General features: G+C 38.9%; 1 protein-coding gene and 2 long non-coding RNA genes across 4 annotated transcripts; 2 read left to right on the top strand and 1 right to left on the bottom strand.

Moving 5' to 3' along the window:
- Positions 1-12,600: 12,600 nt before the first annotated feature.
- On the top strand, positions 12,601-14,746 carry LOC147758972 (uncharacterized). Its single transcript, XR_015318473.1, has 3 exons — positions 12,601-12,825; positions 13,196-13,958; positions 14,353-14,746. It is a non-coding gene; the product is annotated as an uncharacterized LOC147758972 (long non-coding RNA).
- A 175-nt stretch (positions 14,747-14,921) lies between these two features.
- LOC147758971 (uncharacterized) lies at positions 14,922-17,943 on the top strand. 2 transcript variants are annotated; one of them, XR_015318471.1, is made up of 2 exons: positions 14,922-16,025; positions 16,417-17,943. It is a non-coding gene; the product is annotated as an uncharacterized LOC147758971 (long non-coding RNA). The 2 variants fall into 2 exon arrangements; XR_015318472.1 differs by lacking the exon at positions 14,922-16,025 and adding an exon at positions 16,046-16,089.
- Positions 17,944-22,297: 4,354 nt separating this feature from the next.
- Positions 22,298-24,058, bottom strand: LOC111252728 (uncharacterized). Its single transcript, XM_022811070.2, has 3 exons — positions 23,666-24,058; positions 22,983-23,117; positions 22,298-22,567 (listed from the first exon to the last, which is right to left on the bottom strand). The coding sequence occupies exons 1-3, from the start codon at positions 23,816-23,818 to the stop codon at positions 22,382-22,384; spliced, it is 474 nt and encodes a 157-aa protein (XP_022666805.1). The 5' UTR covers positions 23,819-24,058; the 3' UTR covers positions 22,298-22,381.
- Between the last annotated feature and the right edge of the window lie 2,298 nt (positions 24,059-26,356).

The following is a 26,356-nucleotide window of genomic DNA, read 5'->3' as shown; positions in this document are numbered from 1 at the left end:
CAAGTTGAGATGGGTACATCAAGATCGTCATCACATAATGCTGTGAGGTGTAGCGTTTTAAGCACAATATATATAACGATATCTGGTGAATGTTTACGGAAACTTGGATACGGATCCATTCAGGTTGTGTTGTAGTTGTTAGCTGCTAATCAGTACATTTCTTTATGGAATCTTGTGTGCTGCAGCACATTTTTTAACCGAGACCTATCAATCTGTTTTTCAAAAAAATATATTTGAATAATAAGCTTAATAGTTTTATATCACAGCATTGACAAACACTTAACTGTGCATCATTTTATGATCACTCTTCTATATAAATTCAGATAAATCTTCTATGAAAAACATGATGCATGATGATCTAACTAATAACGAGACCAGTGAATCGTTGCCTAAAGTCCGCCTAATCAAACAAACTGCACAAACGCCGTGAACGTAGAAAGCTTGTGATGATCTTATAGCAAGCTTATGGTAGCAAGCCGACCTGTTATTATTACTAATTCAATCAAATGCAAAAAGTTCATCGCAGCTTAGTTAGAGTCAATGGTGATATAAGGATTACTGAATTATTGAGGGTCAAATGTATATGGCTATTTTATATTTCTGTAATTTTCAGTAGTTTGTTTGCAAGCTAGTTTGAATATACACTATTTTCGCGCTTTTGAAAGCTCCCATTTTTAGAAAATTCGTTTCTGTTATGATCAGCCACTCATATTAATACTAGCCATTTACTTAAGATTACCTCATTTCTGCTTTGCGCGCACTATTGCATACGCTTGCACAAAATGAGCTGCATACGTCTTACGAGCTTGTTCCGACCTCAAGGATTTGTATCCTAAAACGAGCAGATAGCATTCAGCCGCATATAATTTTAATACCTGCACTTCATCCTGTCGGTTTGGCGGTTCTCACCGACCTGCAATATAGATATTAACTCACAACTGCGCCTCAACCTCACCCCGTTCAGCAAACCACTTAATGGAGCAGATTTGTTTAAAGGTAGCAGTGTCTCTGAAGCATAGACAGCAACACAGAGCGTTCACACGTCTCACTTTCGTTCTGCAAACCTTTTTTCGCATTTTGTTTTTGCAAAAGGGCTGTTCGGCTCCTACTATTGTTACTTCTAGTAACATAGTGAAGCGTCAACCTGAACAAACAAACTAAAGGGCATGCGTTGAATTTAAAGCACGCCCACTTAAAATGCCCTTCATTTATAGCACGGAGTCTTTTCTTCTGGAGCAGTTTTTCCCTGGCTAAATAAACCTTTTTACTTGTAATCGACAGATTTGCTCAGGCACAGCCTATCTGACGATTAGCTAGAGTAACAATAAGTGACACGTAGGAGAATACCCTTAGGTCGAGTTTCCGCGAACTTTGGCTAAAAGCGTTGGAAAGACCTAGTAAAAAAATCACGATTAGTTGGTATTTAGGAGTACATTGTTAGGGGGTATTTCTTTTGGCGCAAAATGAACGATGGTTAGAGGCTATTCTACCAGAAGGAACAAGAATTGCAAACCCAACATGGGAAGACACTAAAACAAAATGTCTACATTTATTTTAGTTTCAGATATACTCCATAAAATAATCCAAAGATTTGTACAGGGTACAGATAGACTCATTCTCTGATGGCTGACATTTTTTAGGACCCCTGTTCAATATTCGTGCTATCATGAATATATATATATATATGCCCCAACATACGGTCTGAAGGATAATACGCGCTTGTTAAAGTTTTTCCGGCCACTTCTCGCATTTCGTACCATTCCTAGGATACTAGGGAAGCCAAACCTCTTTTCTCTTCTGAGACCGCTTCCACTGAACGTACGCATCTCGGTACTTCCTGCAACCAATCGCCTCTGTGGCCGCTGGCTTCCTTGAAGGGGAGCAGACGTTCGAGCCCCCTAGACTTTTAATTTCGGCAAACTTCATGCTGAGCCAGCACCTTCCTGATTTAAGTGTATGCCGAGGCCATTAAAGAAGCGCTTCAATGCCTGCTATACAGTTTCTAAATGTCCACCTGCCTTCATAGAACTTTGACAGTTTTGGCCCGAGATCGTGCGGTCCACAACAGGGCTGGTCTGCACCATGCAGATGCATTGTATCTGGCTGGCGCTAGAACCCTTGGCGTGGAAACGACTACGCATAGTACAGCCCTAGCTTGGAAGCAACAATAGAGGCTGCGCCATAGGCTGTAATTTTGCAGCTTAGCCGACATTTTCGATTTAACTAGTGTCTTTTCTATTCTATTTCTTGCTAATTTATTCGCCCTGTAGTTCGTCCTTATACAGTAATAGCCATGCAAATACTTAGAACTTAATGCATAATTGGTAGCAATAAATATACCAAAGGCCGCGAATGTAATAATGCTCGCACTTATTTACTTTAAAGTTGTGTAGAGAAATTCGTATGCTCTAAACGATCCATATATTTTTAGGTGGGAACTGAGTGCGCAACGTATAAATACCCTGTATTTCGATTTTACCCTGTTTAATTTAACAACTAAGTAAACACAATTAATGCGCCCTTGTATGGCCCAAGCTGTTATTCCATCTCATCTCTAAAGTTGCGCACATACAATGCACAGCCCAGTGTGAACAGATGCATGCACTTGGCTGCAGGATATTTTCTTTTGGTGTTCCACTTGTAGTATTCTATGCCACGGCTCATTTAGATCATATACATAGGGTGCAATACATACATATACAGCGAGCGCATAAACGTGAAACCTTGTTCCATCGAGACTTGCCGCATTCGCTGAGCTTCGCTGTGCTTTGTTGGAAATTTACGAGGTGTTTGGCATTTATATAGAGGCAGAGTTGCACGGTTCTATATTGCGCGGCCTCTGTTGCGAATGGTTCAACGTCACAGGATTGACGACAGAGATGAGGCAGAACGTAGGTTAGTACAGGGCAAGCCTTCGAGGGGCTGCGCGCCCTCGAGAAGGCTCACAGTATACGGACGAGGCGTCGCTGCCTTGCTCGAAACCAGCGACAACGAATGAGGGGCATTGGAAGACAAAGGCATAATGGTAGTATTTGTTCGTGATCAATGCTGCGAGCAGACGTCAATGGACATCGTGCACAACGGCGCACTACCGTCTTCTAGCGCCCATAGAGGTTTCACAGCGCTTCCTGCTTGGTGACTTTAGCCAAAGCATGCTTCCACTTCAAGGGTCAGTACCCGTCTACCCGTTTCACGCTCAGCACACGCATGTGAACCATTTGCTAGTGGGTGTATAGCGGACGAGAAAGATCTCCAGCTCTCGTCTCACTGGGGCCAAAAGGGAAGACAGGACGGCGGCAAACTGGACAAGGCATCCCGGTATAAGCAGCTGGCTTGAACAAAAAAATAAATGATGGGGCCTCTTTGGAATTTGTAAAGATGGCTAGTTGGTCAGCACTTCTATGGCGTAGCGTATGAAAACTTTTGCGTCACCTGATAACCGCATCGCTACATAAATTAGCATTATTTTCCGGGCTACTGTTTGTTGTATAGTGTAGGCATTATCATGGCTGTTGAGTAGTTGTGGCTGAGTGTACATGCGGGCGTTTGTGAAAAGAGCCGATGACGCCTTTGGAGACGACGGGTGAAGGACCGTAAAAGACATCGTGCAACTGAAGAGTAAACGAAACGAGCATTATACTAAAGGTCAGATTTTGTAGATTCATATTAGATGCAATCGGCACCTCTTGCAAATATAGAGTATAACCCGTCTCATCTTTTAGAAACCGAACGTATATAGTTCGAATGTATATGCCCGTGACACACCCATACACTCATATATATATATATATGTGGAAAAGATAAGTTATTCTCATAATTTATAAGGTGCTTTGAAAATGTACTTCGCTGCTTTGTGTGGTAGCTCATGCTTAGCGTCTAACGTTCAAATGTTATGAACGGAACTGTATTAAACGAACCATAGTAACAACACTGAGTGAGAAAAGGAACAGACACGAATTTTATAATTTATAGAAGGCTCTGAATGAACCACTTTCCGGGTGTTGGATTTTATCACCTCGCTCATGAAACCTATTCCATTTATAGCTTGTGACTAATATATTTGCATGCTAATATTAGAGACAAGTTGTTCGTACTCGGGCATAGACACACGGTATGTTTCGTGCTGGGAGAAATCCCTCGTACAATGCATCAGCTGGCGGCAATGCTGAACAAAACACGAAACGCAGAGAGGTAATGAGATCATAGCCAAGCGATTCGTCACTCGGATTTTCCGAATAATATTCATTGAGTTTATTAAGTGCTACTATTTCATAAACGTTTTGTACAGAAGAACAGGTACCCCTCCCGCCCCCTTTACCCACATCGTGCAGCCCGTTATTGTTAAAATAACCATAGAACCGTTGTATATCTTCTTCAAATTTGCGGAACGTCCTTTCAGCCAATAGCTTCGGCGTCAATCGAAATAAGCGGTATTCTTAAGGAGCCATTTGAGAGCTCCCCAGCCCAACTCGAAATAGTTTATTGCACTTCCAAAACTTCTGAGACTAAGGTAGACATATGGCAAAATCTGTTCAGGAGTCTTATGGGCGACAAACTTCATTGTCTTCAAGTAAATTTCTCGATCGAATCAATTCGCATTTAAAGATTATATAATAGCTGTCTCAATGTGATTTAGAACCTTTCTTTTCAGGTCGAACATGCAATAAAGCGATTTTTCATTGTTCGAAATGGTCTGCGCTTTGGGTTGGAGAATAGACAACCGATCAGACCTAACGCGGCAAATTCAAAAAACTATAATTTCTTGTACAGCGTAATTCTCGTACAGTTTCTCGTCAAAATCGATAAAGTCGACTTTTACACTTGGATCATCTCAAGACTTGGCACTCAGATTTGGATTATTGCTAAATTAATAGTGATTTGAATTCAAACGACGAAAATACGTTCAGTGCCTTCGAACTCACCTTCAATTGTTTTATCATTGAATCATCTACCGTGATGTTGGCACGATGTATACGCAACAACGAACTCAAATCTCTCACAAAACATAGAACGAGTAAAGGACGGACAAACTTTTAGACTAACACCTTCCGACAGCACGACTATCCAATTGTAGGTAAAGTCATCAGTTAAAGCAAATCCTGATTTTCTAGAGCTGATCAAATGTTTTAGCAAATAATAAATTAGTTCGTGAATTCGTTGAAAGGACGCTTAATTGAGATTCAGTATAATTATTGCCACATATCTATATTTTCAACATAATGTTGTTCCGTTCCTTTGAATGTAGCAAGGGAGACGTCAACATACGTTTCGAATATCACTAATTTGAACCTGAACTAAAAGCGATTATTATTTTAATATAAATATATTTATATCGCTATTAAGTAAGCGATCATATATATATATATATATATATATATATATATATATATATATATATATATATATATGATCGCTTACTTAATAGCCTTACATATCATACCTACTAACGAGAGAGAGAGAGAGAGAGACAAATAAACCGAAAGAAAACTGTGAGCAAATTACTCAGAATGAATCTATGCTAAGCACGAGTGTCTAGTTCCTCTGGAGACATTTATCCATTTGCTTATCAAAAATGACCAGGTTCAGCCTGCTGTCTCAATACTGGTCCAGCTCAAAAATATCGTTTAAACTCACAAAACAAGTCGCAGAAGGTTGAAATCTCAGAGTACGTGTTGGGCCTTTTTCTTTGCCTATCTCGCAGAACAATTACGACTCGTACAAGTAAAAGCGCGATATACTATAATGGGCCTATTCAAATATGAAGAATCAGAGCAGTGTGACACCTCTTCAGCTAATGAAGGAAGCTTGTCTCTACTCTCACAATTCTCATTGCAACAAAGTCGCTTGAAAGCGATACAAGGAGACATTCTAGAACGGTATGCAACAGATCAGCTTTATTCTCCCGGTAAACAATAATGGTAAAGACAGACTTACACGGTAAATTGCAATGTAGGTCAGGTCAACACACGGCTATATCACTTATCACGATGGCAATGGGATTTTTTTTTTATTCATATAGGTAATTGAACGGGCACGAGTTGCTGCAGCGAGCCTTATGTATAATACTTGCGTGGCCTGCTCGCGTTATAGCAATTTCGAAGTCCATGATACTAGCCTCGTCACATTTTATATCGCAGTGTATCATTTACCTATATTGCATATATATATATATATAGTATGTTTACTATGAAGGTATGTAGTGTAGCATGATTTATGGACCAATGTTTATCGACAGTGGTCAAATAATCAACGAAACATTTCCGCTATTCATCAAGGACGAGTTTAACCCAATCGAAAAACCTCAAGTTATAGGTGCACCATAAGGGTGCAGCTACTATATTTATGTAATGTCATGCAAACACAAGTTCGAGGTAGCGAGAGCCTAAATATTGAAGGAAACACACTTTTGAGAGGGGTAAAAGAGGGATAGTGACCCAGTTTGAGTACTTGTTGCAGCAATAGTTTGATAAATAACACGATAGGGACGGCTAATCTGACTGCGATTACACGGTTAGTATAGTGTATGTTGTTTGTATGAATTTATCTTAAATTCGTAAGTAAATGAGGGACGGTGATGAATGAGACGTTCTGTTTCAATGGAATCATGAGGTACCGATATTACTTTCACCATTAAAGGTGAAAGTTTATTAGGAAAAAAAATAACAAGCTATTGCTGTGTGTGAGCAATACTGTTTCGATTAGCAAGTGATAACATGTACGTGCAGAGGAGAGTCTAACTAAGGAAAACCAGTAGTAACCGATATAATAAGAAAAAAATTTGATTCGCTATGCTTGATTTTTCAGCTTTAAGGAATTGCCTACAGACGGCCTTGTAACCCTAAACGGAACCTTGACTTCCGGCAGGAATATCTGCCTGAAGTCAAGCTTCCGCTTTGTTACCATCATCCAAACAAAAATGGGCCTAGCAAACCTCTCAGGTCGATTTAAAAGGGGGCTTCTTGCCTTTTTCGGATAAGAAAGGTAAATGATGATAAAGTGATGCTTTTTTCTATTGTTTTACGTTAGGCAGGCTGGCTGGCTAACTAGCACTGCGTCTAATAAGCAATAATGATACACTTTTATTTAACATTATTACATAGACTAAGTATTTTGCTAAGCTGGATAAACTAGACGTTTGCATAGGGATATGCATAAATAGGGTAATTTCATGCCAATTCGGTTTTCGCTTGCTGAAAAATATTATCGCCTAGATACTTATGTTGCAAAACAACGTACGTATACCAAGGCCATTGTAGCACGTCTCAGAAATTCTATGCTGGACGCAATGGGTCAGCGATTACGCAAGACGATATGAAGTAAACCGTGTTGATGGCATGTTTTGCTTAAGGATCACTTAATCTTTAGACTAGTGCGACCGCCTGAAGGGGCGCCCAGCGATAGTGTCAAGGATACAACTAGAAATGGCTATTTAGATTAGTGAGCTCAGTTTGTGGAAATACATAATACTAACTATTTTTTTTTCATAACAGTGGTATAGTTGGCTTATATACTCTCCCATATATATATATATATATATATATATATATATATACATTGACTTATATACTAGCATACGTTTTAAGTTTACCTAGGCAGGATAACATTTTCACGTGTGAGGCCACTATGTATCGTTTGCTTTGTCGCTTCTCAGTCAATATATCCTCTAATACATTTTTACGTGAAACAGAGCTGTAGCAAGAGAAATATATAATAGGTAGCGCTTGGCTTATCTTCTCAGATAAATATGGCGTCAGTTATGCATGCAGCTTATGCAAGTTTTCCTCTGAGCTTAGACAGAGCTCTAAACTATTCGTGTAAACGGATGGAAACCATAATAACAAAAATGTAGCTTCAATTTATTATAACAAGTTAGTAATACCTTCACATCAGACAGTGGTTCATACACACGGACAAAGTAAACTGAGTAATTTATGCAAAACTTCAAACAATTGAGAACTTGGATATTATTACACTACATAGTGTAGGTAGCAACGATAGTAATACCGGAACAAACCGATGCCGCCCTTTTTAGTGTCAAAAGTCTATGCTGAAACGATGCTGGGAAGTGCTAGGGATTGTCTTTCGTATGATGGTCACGCAATATGCTTATCAAGGGTTATGCGTATGGTGCCTGCGATTAGGACAAGTCTAATTGAGCGTCCATTTATGAACCATTTATGTTGGGTTGATCTAAAGTAAGCAAGAGACTAAAAATCGACTGATGCTAGAGTTTCTAATACACTGCAGTATTTTTTCAACTGATATTCTTCATATATGTTAGTGCGAAATATAGGATCACTCGTACGTCTATCCTACGATAAATGCGGGCCTACCGTTTGTCGCAATTTCCTTCTGCGGTAATTGCTTTCGATCAGTCGTATATGTCGTGACATATCAAAAAGTGATAGAGCGTAGATAAAAAAAAAAAACACTGGATAAGCAAAGGAGACAACAGACCATCGACCTAGTAAACAGCCGGCTGTATTGGTGCAGTCGTTAACGAACAAATCATTGCTTAGATAATGAGTTCTATAAATCTGAATCTTTAGATGATTTTTGACGCTATCAGGATCATATACGGTTTAAACGAAAAGACTCCATATAAACAATAATTGACTATATAGCACATATTCAAACGAATGATAAAATACAAATGCAGATATCAACCAAAAAGAAGCTTTTGCGTTCAAATATTGCGATGTGTGCATAGAAACCTACTCAGAGGTAAGCTATCCTTTGTAGGACACGTAAAAAGGTTATCAGGCGTTTCGTCTCAAGAAAATCTTTATCTGCTAATTGGGAATAGTTATGGCCGAGCCCACTGTCACTAGTTTAGCTTTGAGCATGTTTAAATCGATACGGGGCTACCCACATTCATCATACTTTTCTGATATAGTTAACTTTTTGGTGCTCTGTCGGACTCTGTCTTTACTATATAGAATAACAGAAGCTCGTTTTGTAGGAACAGTAAGGCGCTACTCTTCTGCTCGAATCCTAATGTAAAAGTACGATATACAAGCATATGTTGAATATTACAACACTTAACAAACAAATTACCTGCAACATAGTGTTAACATAGGGCATAGCAGTAACGCTGGTATACCTTATTTTGTGTGGTTTCTAAAGCTCTGCCCTATCGGAATCCATCCGAAAAAAATAAGTTATACAAATCAGACCTCATTTCTATATTGAATTAGATATTCCAAGTTAATGTTCTAACAAGAACTGATAATATATAGTGTTATAATTAGTATAACTTAACGCATGAGCAGAACCGATGAATGAACCGATTTTGTAGGAAGTCATCGTTGTTACCGTAAATAAATAGATAGAAAAAAGTTACACGGGATACAACTTTATGAGTGTGTCTGTGTGTGCAAAACCAGGTTAATAGTGTTCCTTTGGTGAACTGAATATAATAGCAAATGTTAAAAAAAAAATGTCCTTTCTTTTTACCTGAAAGCTCGATTTTAATGTTGTTGGATAGGACAATTGATGACCACTTTTTAAATTTTTTTTGGGAAAAATACTAAAAAATATTGGTTCGCATACTGCCCAAAGCTTAATTTGTAGCTCTTTTATTGCCATTTTTCTAGTTTTTCAGAGCAAAAGGCTGTTCTACTTTGTCGCATCACGACAATTTGCTCTCGTTTTTAGCCTTTATTGCAGCACATATATGTATATATATATATATATGTATATATATCTAATATTAACAATAAACAGAACGTACATAGGTTCGTTTCACAAAGCCCTAATCCGCAACGTAATCCACAGCTCTTATTCTCATCAATGATGGTCGACTGGCCACTAAGAGGTAAGTAACCATTCGTTACCGAAAGGGTACGAGACGAAGCTTCGAAGAAGAGCAGGGCAATACTTGATTATGAGCGGACTCGATCGCATCCTGTACATCCTTTCGTAATTAAAACCAACACGCTCTATTCTTGTAGCGCTAATATACAATTTCGTATGGAAATTGCGTATTGATAATTATGTGTCTGTAATGATGAATCGTTGATTATATTTGTCTTCTTTGCTATCGTAACAATATCAGCTCTGTATTTCATCAGGTCGTCTAGAACAATGACCGGTATGAAATATATTTCGCACTATATATAGCAGCTACGTGCTTCCTACGAGAGCGTATGCATGGTCACATCGAACCAATTTCATCTTTCTCTATTTTCTTTCTGACGAGCGCTTCATGTCCAAGCAAAAACGGAAATTGCGACTACCCTACGCGTGAAAATTGCCAGCATTCCACCATCGAGGCAACGCTATGAATGGATTCCTGGCAATGTGTCTAACACAGGGTACAGCGAAAGATGTTGTCCAGCGTATACACGTTTCCTGGTCGCCACGCCGCCGTGCACAAATTCGGTGTTATTTACTGGTTGAAACAGAAACGGCATTGAACGACGTGTGTCTGTATATGTGGTATACATTCCCAGTTGATATCTCAGCAAGTTGCGCCCCAAGACGCTGGACGAGATCTACTCCGTCAAATGCAAAAGTCCTCCTTAGAAGTGATATCGCCTTACTGCTGTATATTCATATTTGAAAAATATAATATTCAAACTCGTATGATTGAACTTTGCCTATCCACGACCATATTATAATCTATAAGACCTGCTCCGAGATGACTGGCTGATTCGATAGAAGTGCGTCTATTGTTTTGTAGCCTCGGTATACGCTAAGATTATATATTACAGATATATCGTTTATGAAGTTAAATTAATGGACGTTACACAAGAAAGGCGGTTGTTTTTTTTAGCAGTAGTATACAGATGTTCGGCTATTGGTACCGAAGAAAAAAAAAGGGAACAATTTCGAATACATTTTAGATCTTGCTGTGCATTATAATTATACTGATAGAAATTTTCGTCACACAGTCTCGTCTGAACTATGAACGAGAGCACAACTACTAAAGAAGAGAAGTATACTGTTCCAATAAGGGTATGGGTACATAAATAAAGATATGGGTAATAATATGTTTACTTTTTATTTTTATATTTTATTATTAACACAGACAGCTTTTCAAGCGTGATGTTTACTGAACTATTTAACCATTCACCTATTTACGACAACATTTTCACTTAACATATAGATTAGCAGATGAAACCGTGAGAAACTTCTCAAAAAGTTCATAATGTAATGCTATTATATGATGAAGGCTAGTCATCTGGCGATGTAAAACAACGAAGCCTTTGATAAATCCGCGCATGTCCTGCGAAATTGTTACTAATACATTTTGTATCTAACGGAACAGCTGAAATCGGTAATCGAGGGGATCAAATGGCGCTTTTATAGATTCTCTAACTTGATTTTATTTATGATATAATTGCACACCCTAGTCAGTTCCGTACAATTATCAAAAATTTGGGTTAAGTCTACTGGGTCATGCGATTTGTACTCCGGTGGACCCTGTGTCTATGAATACGAGCCCTCCTCATCGTCAGGGTTCGGAGGTTACCTATTTCATTGCTAACTTACTAAAAATATTCATTGATATGGCTAATCACAATGTTAAAGGTACAAGCCCGATATGTGGTTCAAGATTTACTTTAGTTACGGAGTGGTACCGCTAGTTTACTAAAAATTAGATGGTTTCTTTGCCCTTTCGACTCTTGCGATTCAGTCGATCGAGCACTCAGGAAAATTTTGACGATCCCGATTGGCCTGCACAGAGCATCTCGTGAGTCTGATAATAACGATCTTAGCGAAACAGCGTAATATCAGGTGACCCAGGTCCACTTAATTGTGGATGTGACGTCCACAAATGACGGATGCGTTCGTCGACAGTAGGAAAAATAGGTTATAGCGTTTAATTTTTGTCATTTACAATACATATGTAACGGTGTACTGCCTAATTTTTTTGACGTTCTAAAAAACACATGAAGTATCACTATTCGATTAAAAATCATGTCGTATAATGTGAACATTTTGTTTGGGAACTCGCAAAATGTACATATATTTTGTTTTTATCGTAAAGATGTCAATTGTTAACTTCTTTACCTTACAGTGCGATAAAAAGTTATTTAACTAACTAATAAATTAACTAAAAAAATAACGGGATCTAGGAAATACATTTTTGTTTTAACATTGTTGAGAGTGACCGGCTGATCTGATTGAGTGTTTCGTATGATTTTGAAATTGATGTAGCCATTGCTATCTTAAAGGAAGGTGTCACTCTGTGTGAAATGAAGGCTCGTCACTGGAAAACAACTTAGAAGGTAGTTAGTAGCTAAATAAAGAACGAGCCTTGAACCTGATTTACTATTACCATAGCGTGCACGCTGCTAAACACCTGAAAAGTTATGCCATAATTGTCACCAAATAGGCCATATTGCTTAAATACTTTACGAGTGTAAAGTACTCGTAGTACGAAACTGTCTGAGTAGGATGAACGCAAACAACCTACAGAGACATTTCTAATATTTCGTTCTGTTCTAACGTACTAAACACTTCCGCCAATGGCTTGTCATTGAATTTGTTTGTCACACGACAGCCAAAATCCGAGCCGACCACTGCTCGTATATATAGCTATATATACGAGCTAGTTTCGTGAGCCCCCGCTATGCTGCATTGGGCTTTTGCGACATCGTTGAAGTGAGCGATCGCTACTGTTTTTTTTAAAGAGTAGCATTCGACAAAATGCTGCTGAAAAATCCATCTCAATTCCGCAATCGCAAAAAACTTATCGACACTCGAAGTGTTTCTCAGCAGACAGAAAAAAATGATTGTTGAACTGTGTAAATTTTCGAAGTAGTGAAATGTACGCCGTTATAGACAACTCAATCGTCTCGATCGTCGACTATTTAGGTAACGAAGCTTTTATGCTTGGGCCTAATCCTAGGGGGTGCGCCAGATGATTTCGTATGACTTGTATGATTTCGCTAAAAGCGTTTTCATGCAAAAATAGTGTGAAAAGCTTTTGAACCAATGCTCGTCAATTTCAACATTCAGCGGCTACAGAGTCCCATCCTTTACGGTGTATACGCAGAGATAGAACGGAAGCATATAATCAACTGTTTGTTACAATATAAGTGGTGGTGGTGGAAAACGCAGAGCAACTCATGCAATTTTTAACGCTCTTAGAGCGACTTAATTGATGATAATTTTCACTCTTTTTTTTTATACTACCGACTGCTGATATCCTAAAAATCAACTTTCATACGCTTTGTCAAAATAGGTACTTCTTTTCTATTAGAAAACCTTAAGGGGACCATCAGAGAATAGATTCTACACGTGCATACAGTCATACTGCCTTTGTGAGCGTCATCAAGAGGAGTTCGGGGCAGCTGAGACTGTGCGTGCAAATTCAAAACAAGTTGCTTTCAACCAGATAACGAAAAGCGTCATGCAAAGAACCAACAAAGGCAGCAAGGAGTCCTGAGGAGTTTCGTGAGTTCGGTAAACGTCTCTTGTAAATGATGGAAATGATAAAATTCAGCTGGCAGTTGAGTTCGATCTCTCACCAACCAAAGGCAAAGCGACCGTCCGTAACTGAGGTATACATATATCGTTTCGTATGGTTTGAAGTCTGGTTCCGTAAACGCGTTTCCGGACGTCGGATACGACCAATTAAATCATGAGATAAGCCAGTTACGACAATCGAAACATACCGACGAGCTGAATTACATCACGACTTGAGATAAATTAATGTTCACTAATCTCAATTAGGTCGTTTTCATGTTCATAGACGAGTCGCTTCCAAGAATTGTATTAAGTTCGAATCAGCCAGAATGCAGTCGTAAAATACCAGCTTAGTGCATCTGGCTGATTTTTAAAAGATAAACGATTTTGCACAAGTATACCTAACAATAAGTAATGCCATTGTAACGTTGGCTGCCATGACCTGGGAATGTGTCCTAGTTGTTGTCCTAGAGTTGAGGTCCTAACACCGGTGGTGCTTCTGCGTTCTCAGGGAAGCCGAACTAAAGGGCAAATAAAAGGTACTAACTGGCTTGACCCTCTTACGTTTTTTCTTCTTTTAATGGCCTAGCACTTTGGTGGGTTTATAAAAAATCCATTTTCTCGTAGGTAATGAATTTTTTTTATATTTTTACATTCCTTTGTTATGTACTTGTGTTTACTGATGTTCTGTAAAATGAAATGAAAGTTCGCCAGTGATGTTTCAGGTCGCTACAGAGAAATTGTGGTATAATAACACAGTTTCGAATGGAATCGTGCGTCTTATCTCTGATAAACAATGAAAGCAACCCGATGCGCGCAACGTAAAACGTCAAAAAATCGCTTCACATCCATGCACAGATTTAATCAAATTATCAAGATCTATCTAACGTAAACAAATACATCAATTAGGATGTACTCATCGATTTTTGTTAGATAACTTTTCGCTTTCAGTTGACCGACGACTAAGGGAGAATTATCAGGAAGCGCCTTCGTCAATTTGCAGCATAGTCGCCCAAAATGAAAGCGTCGACGTCATCGACCGACACAATTATAATAGTTCTACCCAGTGTTGAAAGGCTTGTCATGAAGCGTAACGCGATTTGCTCAAAGGCCTCGCCGCAGGCAAACTCACCGTCGCTGTCCTTCCACACAGCCTTAAAATGCCGGTGAAACTCGCCCTGACACCAAAGCACTTACGTAAGGACTAACAAAACGGTTTAAAATTTCAACGGGGCAGGGAATACTAATTATGCACTAGCTAAAGATAACATCATCTTCGTAATGTACGTTCCGTTTTTATTATTCCGTGGGTAGGTAAACGCTTGTGCTAAACTTTTCATTTAATGATTCCTAGTACTGCCACACTTTGACAGAAAACAAATGGGTCGTGTTGTAAGCAAACTCATGTTTGATGCAACATAAGGGATTTAGACTGAATACATTTGGCCCGCTATATATGCCAGCAAACTATATTTTTCCATCAGATAGGTTTACACCACACATCGAACAGCCTTGAGCGGCCTAAAACGTTCATCGTCCTAAGAAGCATCATATCAAGGATATAGGCAGTGGTGTCATTCCTCCATTGTCCGTTCAGATCAATATGTATTAGAACTATGACAGACTATATATTTTGTCTGGTATTCAGACCTAAAGCAAAATAAAGACACGATCATATACCGTACATGCTAATATAAACGGACACGCTGACAGACCCAGTTCTCGTAGTACGACACTTGGATATCCATCTCATTGTTATACGACACGAGACGCGAAGAAATGATTCTGTGATATGATATGATATGCTCCTATCTGCTGTACGTACAACGACAACCGGATATTGCGCATAAGATAACGTCCGTTCAACGTATTACATTATGAAGATGATATTCCAAGGACGGCCAGCAGCCGGACACTAGTATAGTAAGTCAATGACTCATAAAAATGTCTGACCTTTTTTAGAGGCGTGGCCGACAGCGAATAAGAGCCAGTGTAACTAGCTTAGGAAATAGTGGCTAGAACAGAAGTTTCCATGTCCTATGTCTTTATGCAATTTCAGAATCATTGTTTCTCTGTTAAGGTTCATTTGAAAAGCGCTCTACCAATAATGCACAGAGATAATAAGGTGTTCTCCTATAGTGCAACGAAATGTCTTCTGGTTACTACAGCGGAAGTCGTTGTGTTTCCTTGTGTACCTGCTTGAGTATTCTAATGTAGCTTTATTTTATCGACCTGTCAAGGACAAGCGTTGTTTTGAATTTTGGTGGCCTTCGCGATGTGTATGCCATTTCCAGAACATCGAGAATTTTAAATGCATTCGTCAATGACGGCTGCGCATCAGTCTGTAACAATTCAAAGCAAAACTTCTCCTGGAAGCCGCAGTTGGTATATCGTTGGTGTGCTACCTGGTCGAAGGCCACATACATGTGAAAGTCTATTAAAAATCTAGCGGATAACTCTTGTGCAGGACGAATTCATAAAATCACAGGTGTAGTCGCGATGCTAAGTTAGTGAACGACAACACGAAAGGGAATGGCATGGATCTGAGAGATGGTGCTCGTCCTTCTCGCTTTAGCATCTGTATGCGCGTCTATGCAACGAAGAAGGTACCTCACTAGCTCAAACAATCAGTTCTTATGTTAGAAGCAGTCTACGAACGTGTCGATCGAAGTAATAATCTTTTTGGTGTACAATAGACACATACGCGTTTGAAACGCAATTTATACAGCGACAATCACAGAAAGTTACGTCAAAATAGGGATTTGATATAGCCAACACATAGGTAACATCCATGATTTTATTATTCCACGCTAGGAAACGAACAACAAAGTCTTTTTAATTACTCCTTTAAGCACTTGATGACCACACGCAGGTTTCTATAGGAAGATACAAAGGAAAGTAAAAGAATAACTGAAGCTGTTTCCATTACAACATTCGTGCTAATATACATGCGCAATTAATTTTCATGGTTATAAAGGAGGGTGATTTTTTTTGTAGAGTACAACGCTTTCCAGACCGTAGTTTCTAAGCTGGCAAAATAATGGATTGTTCTGCTGATGCCATGGAGATTCCGGGGGCGGTTTGCGTAATGGAATGTTATTTTTCAAGCTACTTCCGTATAGCATCCACCCTGATGGGCCAGTGTGGATGGCCGCGATCAACACGTCAACTGATCCTATGTAATGATACACTACAGGACGACGGAAAGCCCACGTGTGTGAGCCTGTGACCATGTGCTTATGCAGAACGTCTTCGACAGCTTTCGAAGCGAGGAATTGCGTGGTTTGTTAGTGCCCTTTTAAGTCCTGCCCGACAGGCATTTGAAGACGTCCCCAAAAGTGTAGCGCGACGTGAAGTCGAACCTACTAGCTACTCAGGTAATAATGGGCACGGGATGAGGACACCCCGTCCGACAAGCGTGGCCAAATTGGTAACTCGATGAGATTAACTTGTGTTGCAGACTCCAGTGTTGATATCTCTGTGTAACTTATGACGACCGATACGAGAAACAATAAATGATGATACACAGTAGCATTGCGGAGGCCATAGTATCTCGGTAAAAAGACAAATACAGCGAAATAGCGTAATCAATCATTTACTGAAGTTGCAAGCCTACCGGTGTCAGTAGAAAAGAAGTTGTAGGTAGGAAGCACGAGTGCTCACGCATAGAAACATCAAGGCTTAGTTTCATGTACGTGTAGCTACTGGGGTTCGTTAAATAGTAGAATTTTTCCTGTTTCTAAATGGAGGAAGAAGATCATAGATACTGAAAGTTACCTATATTTCTTCTTTTGAGTGTTATCACGGTAGAGAAAGCTTGCTAAATGTATACCCCTATAACCATATATATATATATATATATATATATATATATATATATATATATATATATATATATATATAGTTAAAACCGGTAATCAAAAATACGGATATCATATGTACACACATTGTGCAGTACTGACACAGTAACGTTTCGTTTTTATAACGTCGGAAACATATAAATTGCTGCACAAGGATACCATAAATGTAAACAAATTGAATAGAAATAATAGTTAGTGATGAGAAAAAAGGACATGCGGACTTTTTAGGCTGATAGACATCATATTATTGCGAACTACACCACACCTAGGCTTGCAGCGATATTAAAGTTTAAACAAATTACGTAAAATCAACCCGTCTTCAATTGTCAAAGGGATGTGCCAAAAGTTAGCTACGTAGCAGTAACTATGAAAAAAAATATGGGGTACTCGGATTTCCTAGGCAGTATCAATAAAAGGAGAATTACGTAACAGCTCTGAAAAATTTATTTTTGCATAAGCGGCTTGCTATATGAACAATCCTCAAATACAAATATTGCAGTACAAAGCTTTGTGTGTTATTGAAGGCTCTCGTACTAGTAAATCACAACGCTTTCGATAGTGAAGACGGGGTCGTGAAATACATTGGGGAAAATTGTACATAATTTAAATCACAGAAGTCATTTGACAACTTTCCCGTTCACATTAAATAAAATTTATTATTGTGGCCTGTGCTTTATTAGTTCAATGAGGTTCGCGTCCATAGCTCATGTAATACACCAATTCACTTACCTTCATGCATTACTCATTCTATTGGATAGAGCAATTATTTGTATCAATATAATATAATTGTATCTGCCAATATGGTTTGCTACTTGGCCTCGACGCGCGTCGCACCTTAATATTAATATACTGTTACAAGCTCCCTCTTTCCCAAATGGGCACCACACGCGCTCATTTGCCTCGACCCCTTTGGTACGACTCAGGAAACAACAGGCATCGCTTACGGTATCAGCTAGCAGGTGCGAGAATAAGGGTCTACGTCAGAGCTCTCTCTATTATGATGTAGAAGAAGCAAACAGCTGAACCCGGCGTGAGTAGGCCGCGTATCTGTCTCGACGCTTGTTGCTTAATTAGCTGGCTAGTCAGGGCTTTGGCCATTGCTGTTTTTACTGCGGATTCTGAAGAAATACGTTTGGCTGTGGCCTCATCTGTGTCCGGCTTTGTCTGCTAAGTCGGACAGTGTATTCCATGGAATGATTTAATGATTAACTAGGATCATTGTAATAATGTGCGTCAAAACCATGATCGGGCTGCAAAACTTTCAATCATCAGGATTTTGCATTAAATATTCAGAGCTTAAATAGAAACAATTAGACGGGAAATAAGGTCATCCTTACGCAAACCTTAAGATTTATGCTGGCAACACTTCGTTCTTATATAGTGATAGCAAGTGAAATTGCTGGGATTATCGATACGAGCCGTAACAGTCGACCGCGCTATTCATGGTGTATCCCGACAACGGCCTAGGGCCGTCCGCGCTTTCAACCCGACCTTGCCAGTTTCTTATGCTCGTCTTATGCTTAACTAGGTCGTACGATTATCGCTAGTTTTGTGAAGTTGTCGACGCTCGACGATGCGCACACGCAAATACTCTGACATCGTCTGCGACTACCGAATTAAAAAATGATAGGTTCGGTAGCGACCACAATTAAATTATATATATATATATATATATATATGCGTACATAGCACTAGGCCGTGCAAAGTTCATGGAGAATACGTGCCTTAAATACAATTTATCTTTAATATACATTTGACAGCTTAGTCTTCGGTGGAACCGCATATCATCTTTGGGGGTGGAACATTTTACCATAAACGGGGTTATTAACTCGCTCACATCGCAGATTCTAGAATTCCTTAGCAGGCTTTGATTGACCTATAGCTAGAACACACATAACGCAACTCTTACTTACAATTCATCCTTCATCTTTTCAGCTTTGTGATTTCGTAATAAGTTGATATTAGCTGTTAAGCAATTAGTCTTAGTGTAAAAAAATCAATGAAGAAATGTGACTTCGGCAACTGTCAAACATTGCTATTCGTACATGCTGTTTAATTCCATTTAGATCATTCTTTGTTTAAACTATTTTGCCACATTTTATGTTTCGCAAGGGCTTGTTTGTGTCACTTTTCTGGGCAATCAAATTGGGTTATCGGAAAACTGCGTAACCCAACAGTGCTTTCCGTAGCGCTTTGTTGGTAAGAAGTATACGGCTTCTGCAACTAGGATTGTGAACTAATTAAAAGTTAATACAAGTGTTCATCGTTCGCTTAAAGTTATTTCAGCACCTTAGAGTTGCAAATTTCTGTTTGACCTCTAAGGCATACTAGAGACGGCCGCAAGAGCGAGTGACGATGCTCCACAGGCCCTATTGCGTGAAAATCCCGATAAGTGGCCTTTGCACAGGTAGGAGTTAGTTACCCTACTGGCAGACATCGCCAGCATGCACCAGGGATTATACTACGTGCAATAAAAAAAGACAAAATCAATCACAATTACATACATATTGTTGCTGACAAAATAGAAGATATAGAAGTTTATACACGAAGCATGAAAAGTGGGTTTTTACACTTATTGAAAGAAAGATGAAAGGTGAAAAAGAGAAGTTTAGACCCAAATAAGTTTCCATGAACAACTAACAGTTAGTGCGATCTCAAGGGGTGCTTAGGCTTTGGGACATTCTAAAATGATAAATGGAGGGTGCTACTTGACCCTGCTCATCAAACGTTGACAATGGACAACGCCGAATGTCCTTGCTGCATGGCAAAATTTGACTTCATGAGGCTTTGATAACGCGAAGAATTCTGAAAGACCTTGGACAAAAAATCTTTGAAGCCCTTTGAAGCGAGATGGCAATCTCGCTCGTGTATGAAAGAGACCACAGCTTTTACCATCGTATTATAGTTGTTTGGATCCACGGAGTATGGTTTGGGGAATTAGCAATCCGAAGATAAAGGGCGGATGTTCTGAAAAGGGTCTTTGAATAGATTGCCTTTTTTGATAGACGGAAGATCTGCCTTTTGCCCAAATAAAAAAATTATTGCATTATTTTTTATGTTCTATATTGGAACTGTATTATATACTTACCATGAACTTCCGTTAATAATAAAATTCGGTTCTTTTTTTCTATAGTGCATATTATTTAATTACGCTTAGAAGATAATGTAGATAAATAAGGGTTGTGAGAGTATCTGCAGTGCCATTTTAGTCTCGAAATTCAAAGCTGGCATTTTTTAAAACCAGAATTTTTGTTCTAGGAAAACCATGACTAGTATTAAAATATGACAAAAACTTGAAAAATACCAGAAGGCAGCAGAAGATAGGCTGCTAATCTTCCGCAACAAGGCGACGAAAAGCGTCAACTCCATGACAGGTAGATACTATAAGCTTTAGAGCAAAGAATAAGATGAAATAAGCCTCATAAAAATTGCTGTCAACAATGTGTTAGTTTTCGTTTTGTTGAATTGCTCGGATATCCGCATGTATGGATAACTACTAAATCGAGAATGCGCAAGATGAAGGTGAAACGTTTGCTCCCACCAACTTTTTTATTTGCTTTAAAAAAAGTTGACCGTTTACGATTTTTTTTTTGCTGTTGTTACGGCTACCTTACTATAGAATAGATAAGAGTTTATAGCGAGTTCCGCGATGATATTAATCTAGCAAAGTTTCAATTTGACAGAATAGTATCATTAATTTAATATTAAGATATATTGATCATGAAGCTGTAAATAATGTGAGTGGCGCGCTTCATTTTATATGGGATGCGACCATACGTTACATTCTTGAAACAATTTCTATAACGTGGAGAAACGCCGCTCAAAATCTGTCCGATGACATCATTGAAAAATAATACGTGATATGCATAGGCTCTTTTGGAGTGAAAGCATTTAGCGCAAACAAAACAGCTGTTGAATACTACGGTAACTGGGGTAGTTTAATTCGTGTAATCTAATTCAAAGTAGACCTATCCTCCATCTCCCCTGATTGCTTCCCTGAGTAATTCATAAGATTGTTGTTACAAAGTTCAACGAATTCGGAATTCGTATTTGAATTTGTATCTTCAAGCCTGAATCCGATTATTTTACTTTTGGTTTGGGGCCAAGCTGTTGGCCATTTTACGCGCATAGGTTTAAAACCACCAGCTTCATATCGAAATCTGTTTACCCACACCATTTGCAGATGCTATCTCGTAGCTGTGAATGAGTGCTACCTGATTATGCGAATGGAAAACAACGCACTAAAGTTTTTCTTAATAACATCTCTCTTTATAGAAAGAAAAAAAAATGTAATTTTCAGTAAGAACATGGATGAGAATCCTTAGGAGACATGTAGATATGGTTCATTTTGTTGTTTTCTACGCGTTCCAAAACAGTCATATGGCTATAATGCTGCACACAAACACCAGCAAATCTGCTGATTTGTCGATAGCACAAATATATATATACTCTCAATCAATTCATATCTTGACAATTATTAAGTACAGAAATAGGAAGCAAAATATATCTGGAGAGATTATTGCATTAACCGTTTTGAGGATTATGATAGACTGATTCATACGGAGTACGCAAATACACGACACATGGTTGTAAGAACCATTATAAGAACGTTTTCAGAAAGAACGCGGCCATTAATTCGATTATGACGAGCTGGAATAACCAATAAAACTCGGGGTACGTTAATAGTTAGAAATAAAGATTTCTATGATTCCGCTCTAAAGTATGAAGTAGGCTTCTATATGCGTATGAAAGATCACGTATTTGTCTTTCAGATTTTTCATAATAAGCAAATATACAACGTTTTCAAAAAGAGATACAGTGTAAACGAAACACGCGTGTTCACATTTCAATTTACAGGCCCCAATCGATATTTCTCATAATTATATGGCATGCATGGTAACCTCAGGCATGATTCATGGACAGAAAGGCAATGATGAGGTGTACAGACAAAGAGTCATCAATGCGACATAGTCCGAGCTCGTCTGTTTCAGCTGGTTTTTGTTTACAGACTCATAGACTTCGAGTATAAAATCAATTTTTTATTGTGCTGTCAGCCCCAGTTTGGTCCCTATTGATACCTATCACAGATGTCGCTGGTCGTTTTATTCCTTTTTCGGTGGCTTGCTCTCTTTTGCCGCGCCCTTGGCGTCGGTCTTTCTCTCTTTCATGACTTTCTCCGCTCGTTTGAGGTATTCCTCTACGAACGGGTCGTGTTTCTCCATGGCAAGCTTGCCCATGCCAGCGTAATGCTTCCGCCTCATTTCTTCAAACGTCTCTTTTCTTCCTTTCTGTTTGGCCGAAGGGCGAAAAACAAGCACTTAGTAATCGCTACCATACAATATAACATCTAGAAAATCGTACAGCATATCGTTTTGTAGATATTAATAACAACATTTCGTTGTCGATTCCGCAACATTGGTCATTGTTGACGACAATGTTCGTCGATGCCCCAAAATAGTATCACTTTTGTGTATAGAAGGAAAAGCTTGGATAAGTAAATGGTTCATCGACACCAGAGGGAAGGACGAACTACGTTTCTATAAGGATCAACACGAGAGCACAGTCATTGCACTCGATAACAAGCTTTATATAGTCTCTTTACATTTAAGGTATTCATCAAAAAATAATACGAAGACACATGCTATCGATAGACAACCCCGAAAGGTGCACGAGGAAATGTAAAACACGTATCACATCACTTACCTCGCCCCCCTTGGAGTTTCGCTGCATCTTTTCCAGTTTCTCTTGCAACTCATCCATGTTGACACCCCAATCCTTATCATGCTTGGTGGGTTCGTACGGCGTTTTGGGCTCGTCGATTGTCATGAACCCGTAATCCTGTGGAGATTAGCGCTGCCAATAGATATTTTTTATACAAAGGAAAAAACCAACCTACTACACATCATCGTACACGTGTAACGTTTTACATGTAGAAAAGAAAACAGGATTGTATTAAACTACAGGTTTTCTTATGGTCTAAACGGGTTATACTGGGTCGCAGGGCTGGAATTAACTACCGCTGGATACTGGAAGCACTTGCTTGTTGCTATGGCGTCCACATCATAGCAAAGGCTAATTGGATATACGCAAATAGTAATAGTAATAACATTTTCATGATTTACATAATAAAATATGTTACTCAAGATAATTTTTCATCGATATCGCCTTCGTCCCACCATCGACGTTCGGTTTACAGTACATTGTTTACCCTCTACATTGACATTCGGTGCACGGTAAACCAATGTCAAGACATCTTGAATTGGTCACTGTACGCGGTTCATCATAACTAAGCAGCATAAACAGAGGCACGCGCTCGCCAACACACAATTTCTAGACTACAAACTGGACAGGGCAGTAAATGATATACGCGAAACTTAGCACGATACCTTATCGGGCGGATGATAGGTTGCTTTGATATTTTCCTCGTCCCACCGAACATGGCTCTTACTGTTCGGCTTTGATTTGCTCCCGGCAGGTGTGCTAGCAGCGGACTTCGCGGGAGTTTCGGTCGTGTTTGATTTATCCCTACTTGACGACATCGCTGAAGGGATGAAGCCTTCACCCGTCGACAAGTTTCTACAACAATTTCCACACTTCGCTAAATGTACGTACAATTTGTATGACTTTGTTCTCGTTGCCGAGGGCCTAGAACACCGGCTGCCCCAACAGAGAGACAAGCCTTTTGGCCTAAGCAATCTTTTTTGTTTAACTTTGTTATTGTCAAGACATATGCAGTTCGAACTAATTTTAGATGATAATCAGTCTATTTAGTCGCAGTTGTCTTCATCAGGAGCGCAATACAGATGACCGAACCGGCACAGTTATTAAATGCTAGATAACGAAGTATATGTCAACATGCTCCTAGAAATAGGTAAATACACCAACTGTAAACGACTTTTCGCAGTGAACATTTGAATCCGAATAAATTCAGCATCATATAACATCATGTAACAAGTTCCATATATAACTGTAACAGAACAAGTGCCTCTTAGCATAAGTTGGGGCTAGATTAAATTCTCGTAGCAAATGGTAACTTACTATAGACATCTGATCACCGAGCATTAACTCAGAGACACGTTGGTGGTCTCCGCAAATGAATAACATCAGTCCGTTTTTAAATCGTTTGGTCATTCCTCAAACACATGTCTCAAAATACAAATAAATATCATTCGCGCGGTCAATTCAATGTCTATTGGTGGCGTAAAACTGATACCAAGTATCATCAAAGTGTCCGGATTACGACTATCGGTGGGCGATCCGTCGTCTTCCTGAGCGATATCTCAAAGTTAAGCTGAAGTTAAATTAACTTCAACAACAAAGATATTTGATTGTTTTCTTCAGTAGAGTACAAGTAAGTAAGAGTAAATGATGCGGTCTGCTTGAACAGCTACCTTCTTAGCACATGACTACCAGTTAATTGAATTGCACCAATACCAATACCGTATTTGTACTAAATTATTTAATTTACGAAAATAACAGCAAGACATACTCGTTTAGGTAAACGAGCGATTTAGCAGTCCGTCCGCTAGTTCCGGGTCAAAAATTGGTATTTAGAAAAGCAGTGTTTAGCGCTTTTGAAAAAAAAGTATATATATACACCCCAAGAATTGAAATTTATCTCGACTATGTTGGCTAATTAATATAGTGTAGCAATTTTTTTACTGAAATTTGCGATTTTACTTATTAGGAAATTTAGTATTTCAGTTAATAAGCCAAAATCTAGTGAAGTCCTAATGGAGAATGGAAGCGTTTCTTTAGTTGAACTCGTTAAACATTTAGAAAAAATACATCTCGTACAGCCGAATCTTGATTGCTTCTGAAAGCAGTTTCTTCTTCAGTTAAATCGAATTCCCATCTGGATGTAATACAATTAACACCGCGGAGTATAATTAATAACTGCAATGTAACTATGTAGGTCTCGTTTGTATCTTTCACCTATGAGATTTGTGCAGATCAAAACTATTTTTTTGCCAAAAATACAGCTTATATGCATGAATATTTCTTCCTATCGCTTCAGCGTGTCTCGCGCGAGACTTATATAGGTCACTGAGGATTCATAGACAAGTGAAGTGAATCGTCCAGGGGGTTTGGAGGATCCTCCATTTGTTGGGGTTTAGGTGAGTCGACAAAGTAGAACAAGAAAAACCAGGCTGGACACTGCGTCTTGGGAGCAGATCAAATCGCCATTGAATTAGGTGAACGGCAGCAGTATGTAAAGCACGGGGGTGGTGAGCGCCTCTGAATGGGCTATAGTATCCCGATAGTATATCGACAGTGAATAGACGAAGCACCGATCGGAGAGAAGCTCAGGGTTAATTGTAGGCGAGAGTGAAGTTCAGGGACGCTCAACGACCACTTTTAATCAAATAGTTCAGTGGCGTTGTCGACCTAGATTTCTTTACATTCGTGTTCGTTGGAAATACATAGTCTACGCGGACAGCAAGTATGCTTAGCGCAGATCCTAGGGTCCTGATAAAACAGATGCTTGCAAAAGCCGATTATAATATGTTGAATTGTTATCAATTTTTTTTCCGCTTTTTTGTACTGTGATCTGTGTTTCGGTACTTGAATAAGTTCCATCGTTTTTTAATCATCCTCTAATAAATCTCTCATTGTCGTAGATTTTTCATGGCGTTTTAATGGACTTTTAATGATGCAATTGTTGTCTGAAATATACAGACGATGACATTATTCAGTCGTCCATTTATTGTGTTCTATGAATAGATATGTTACATTACAAAATAGCATGCGTTATATCGGAATTATAGTTTGTTCCAGTAGTACATCCTTACATTAACAAAGAAAGTCAATGTGGCAAATAAATAAATAATTCCTATAGGTACTGATTTATGGCATATCAAAGCATAGATGACAATCTTCTTTTTGCCAACATCCATTGGAAATTTTCGTTAATCAGTAATAAATTACACCAAAGGTTTGCCCCTATCCCGCGATCGTAGGATTTCCACCTATTGTTAGAATAATCTATTATAACAAGCACTGTTTAAGATGTTTATGATTATATAACAAAGCAACCAGTTCATAGATACTATACCACAGTCTTTATCGGTAGAGTG

Source organism: Varroa destructor, unplaced genomic scaffold (genome assembly GCF_002443255.2).
Source record: "Varroa destructor unplaced genomic scaffold, Vdes_3.0 BEIS01000001.1, whole genome shotgun sequence".
Lineage (NCBI taxonomy): Eukaryota > Metazoa > Arthropoda > Arachnida > Mesostigmata > Varroidae > Varroa > Varroa destructor.
This window is presented reverse-complemented; position numbering and strand designations above follow the sequence as displayed.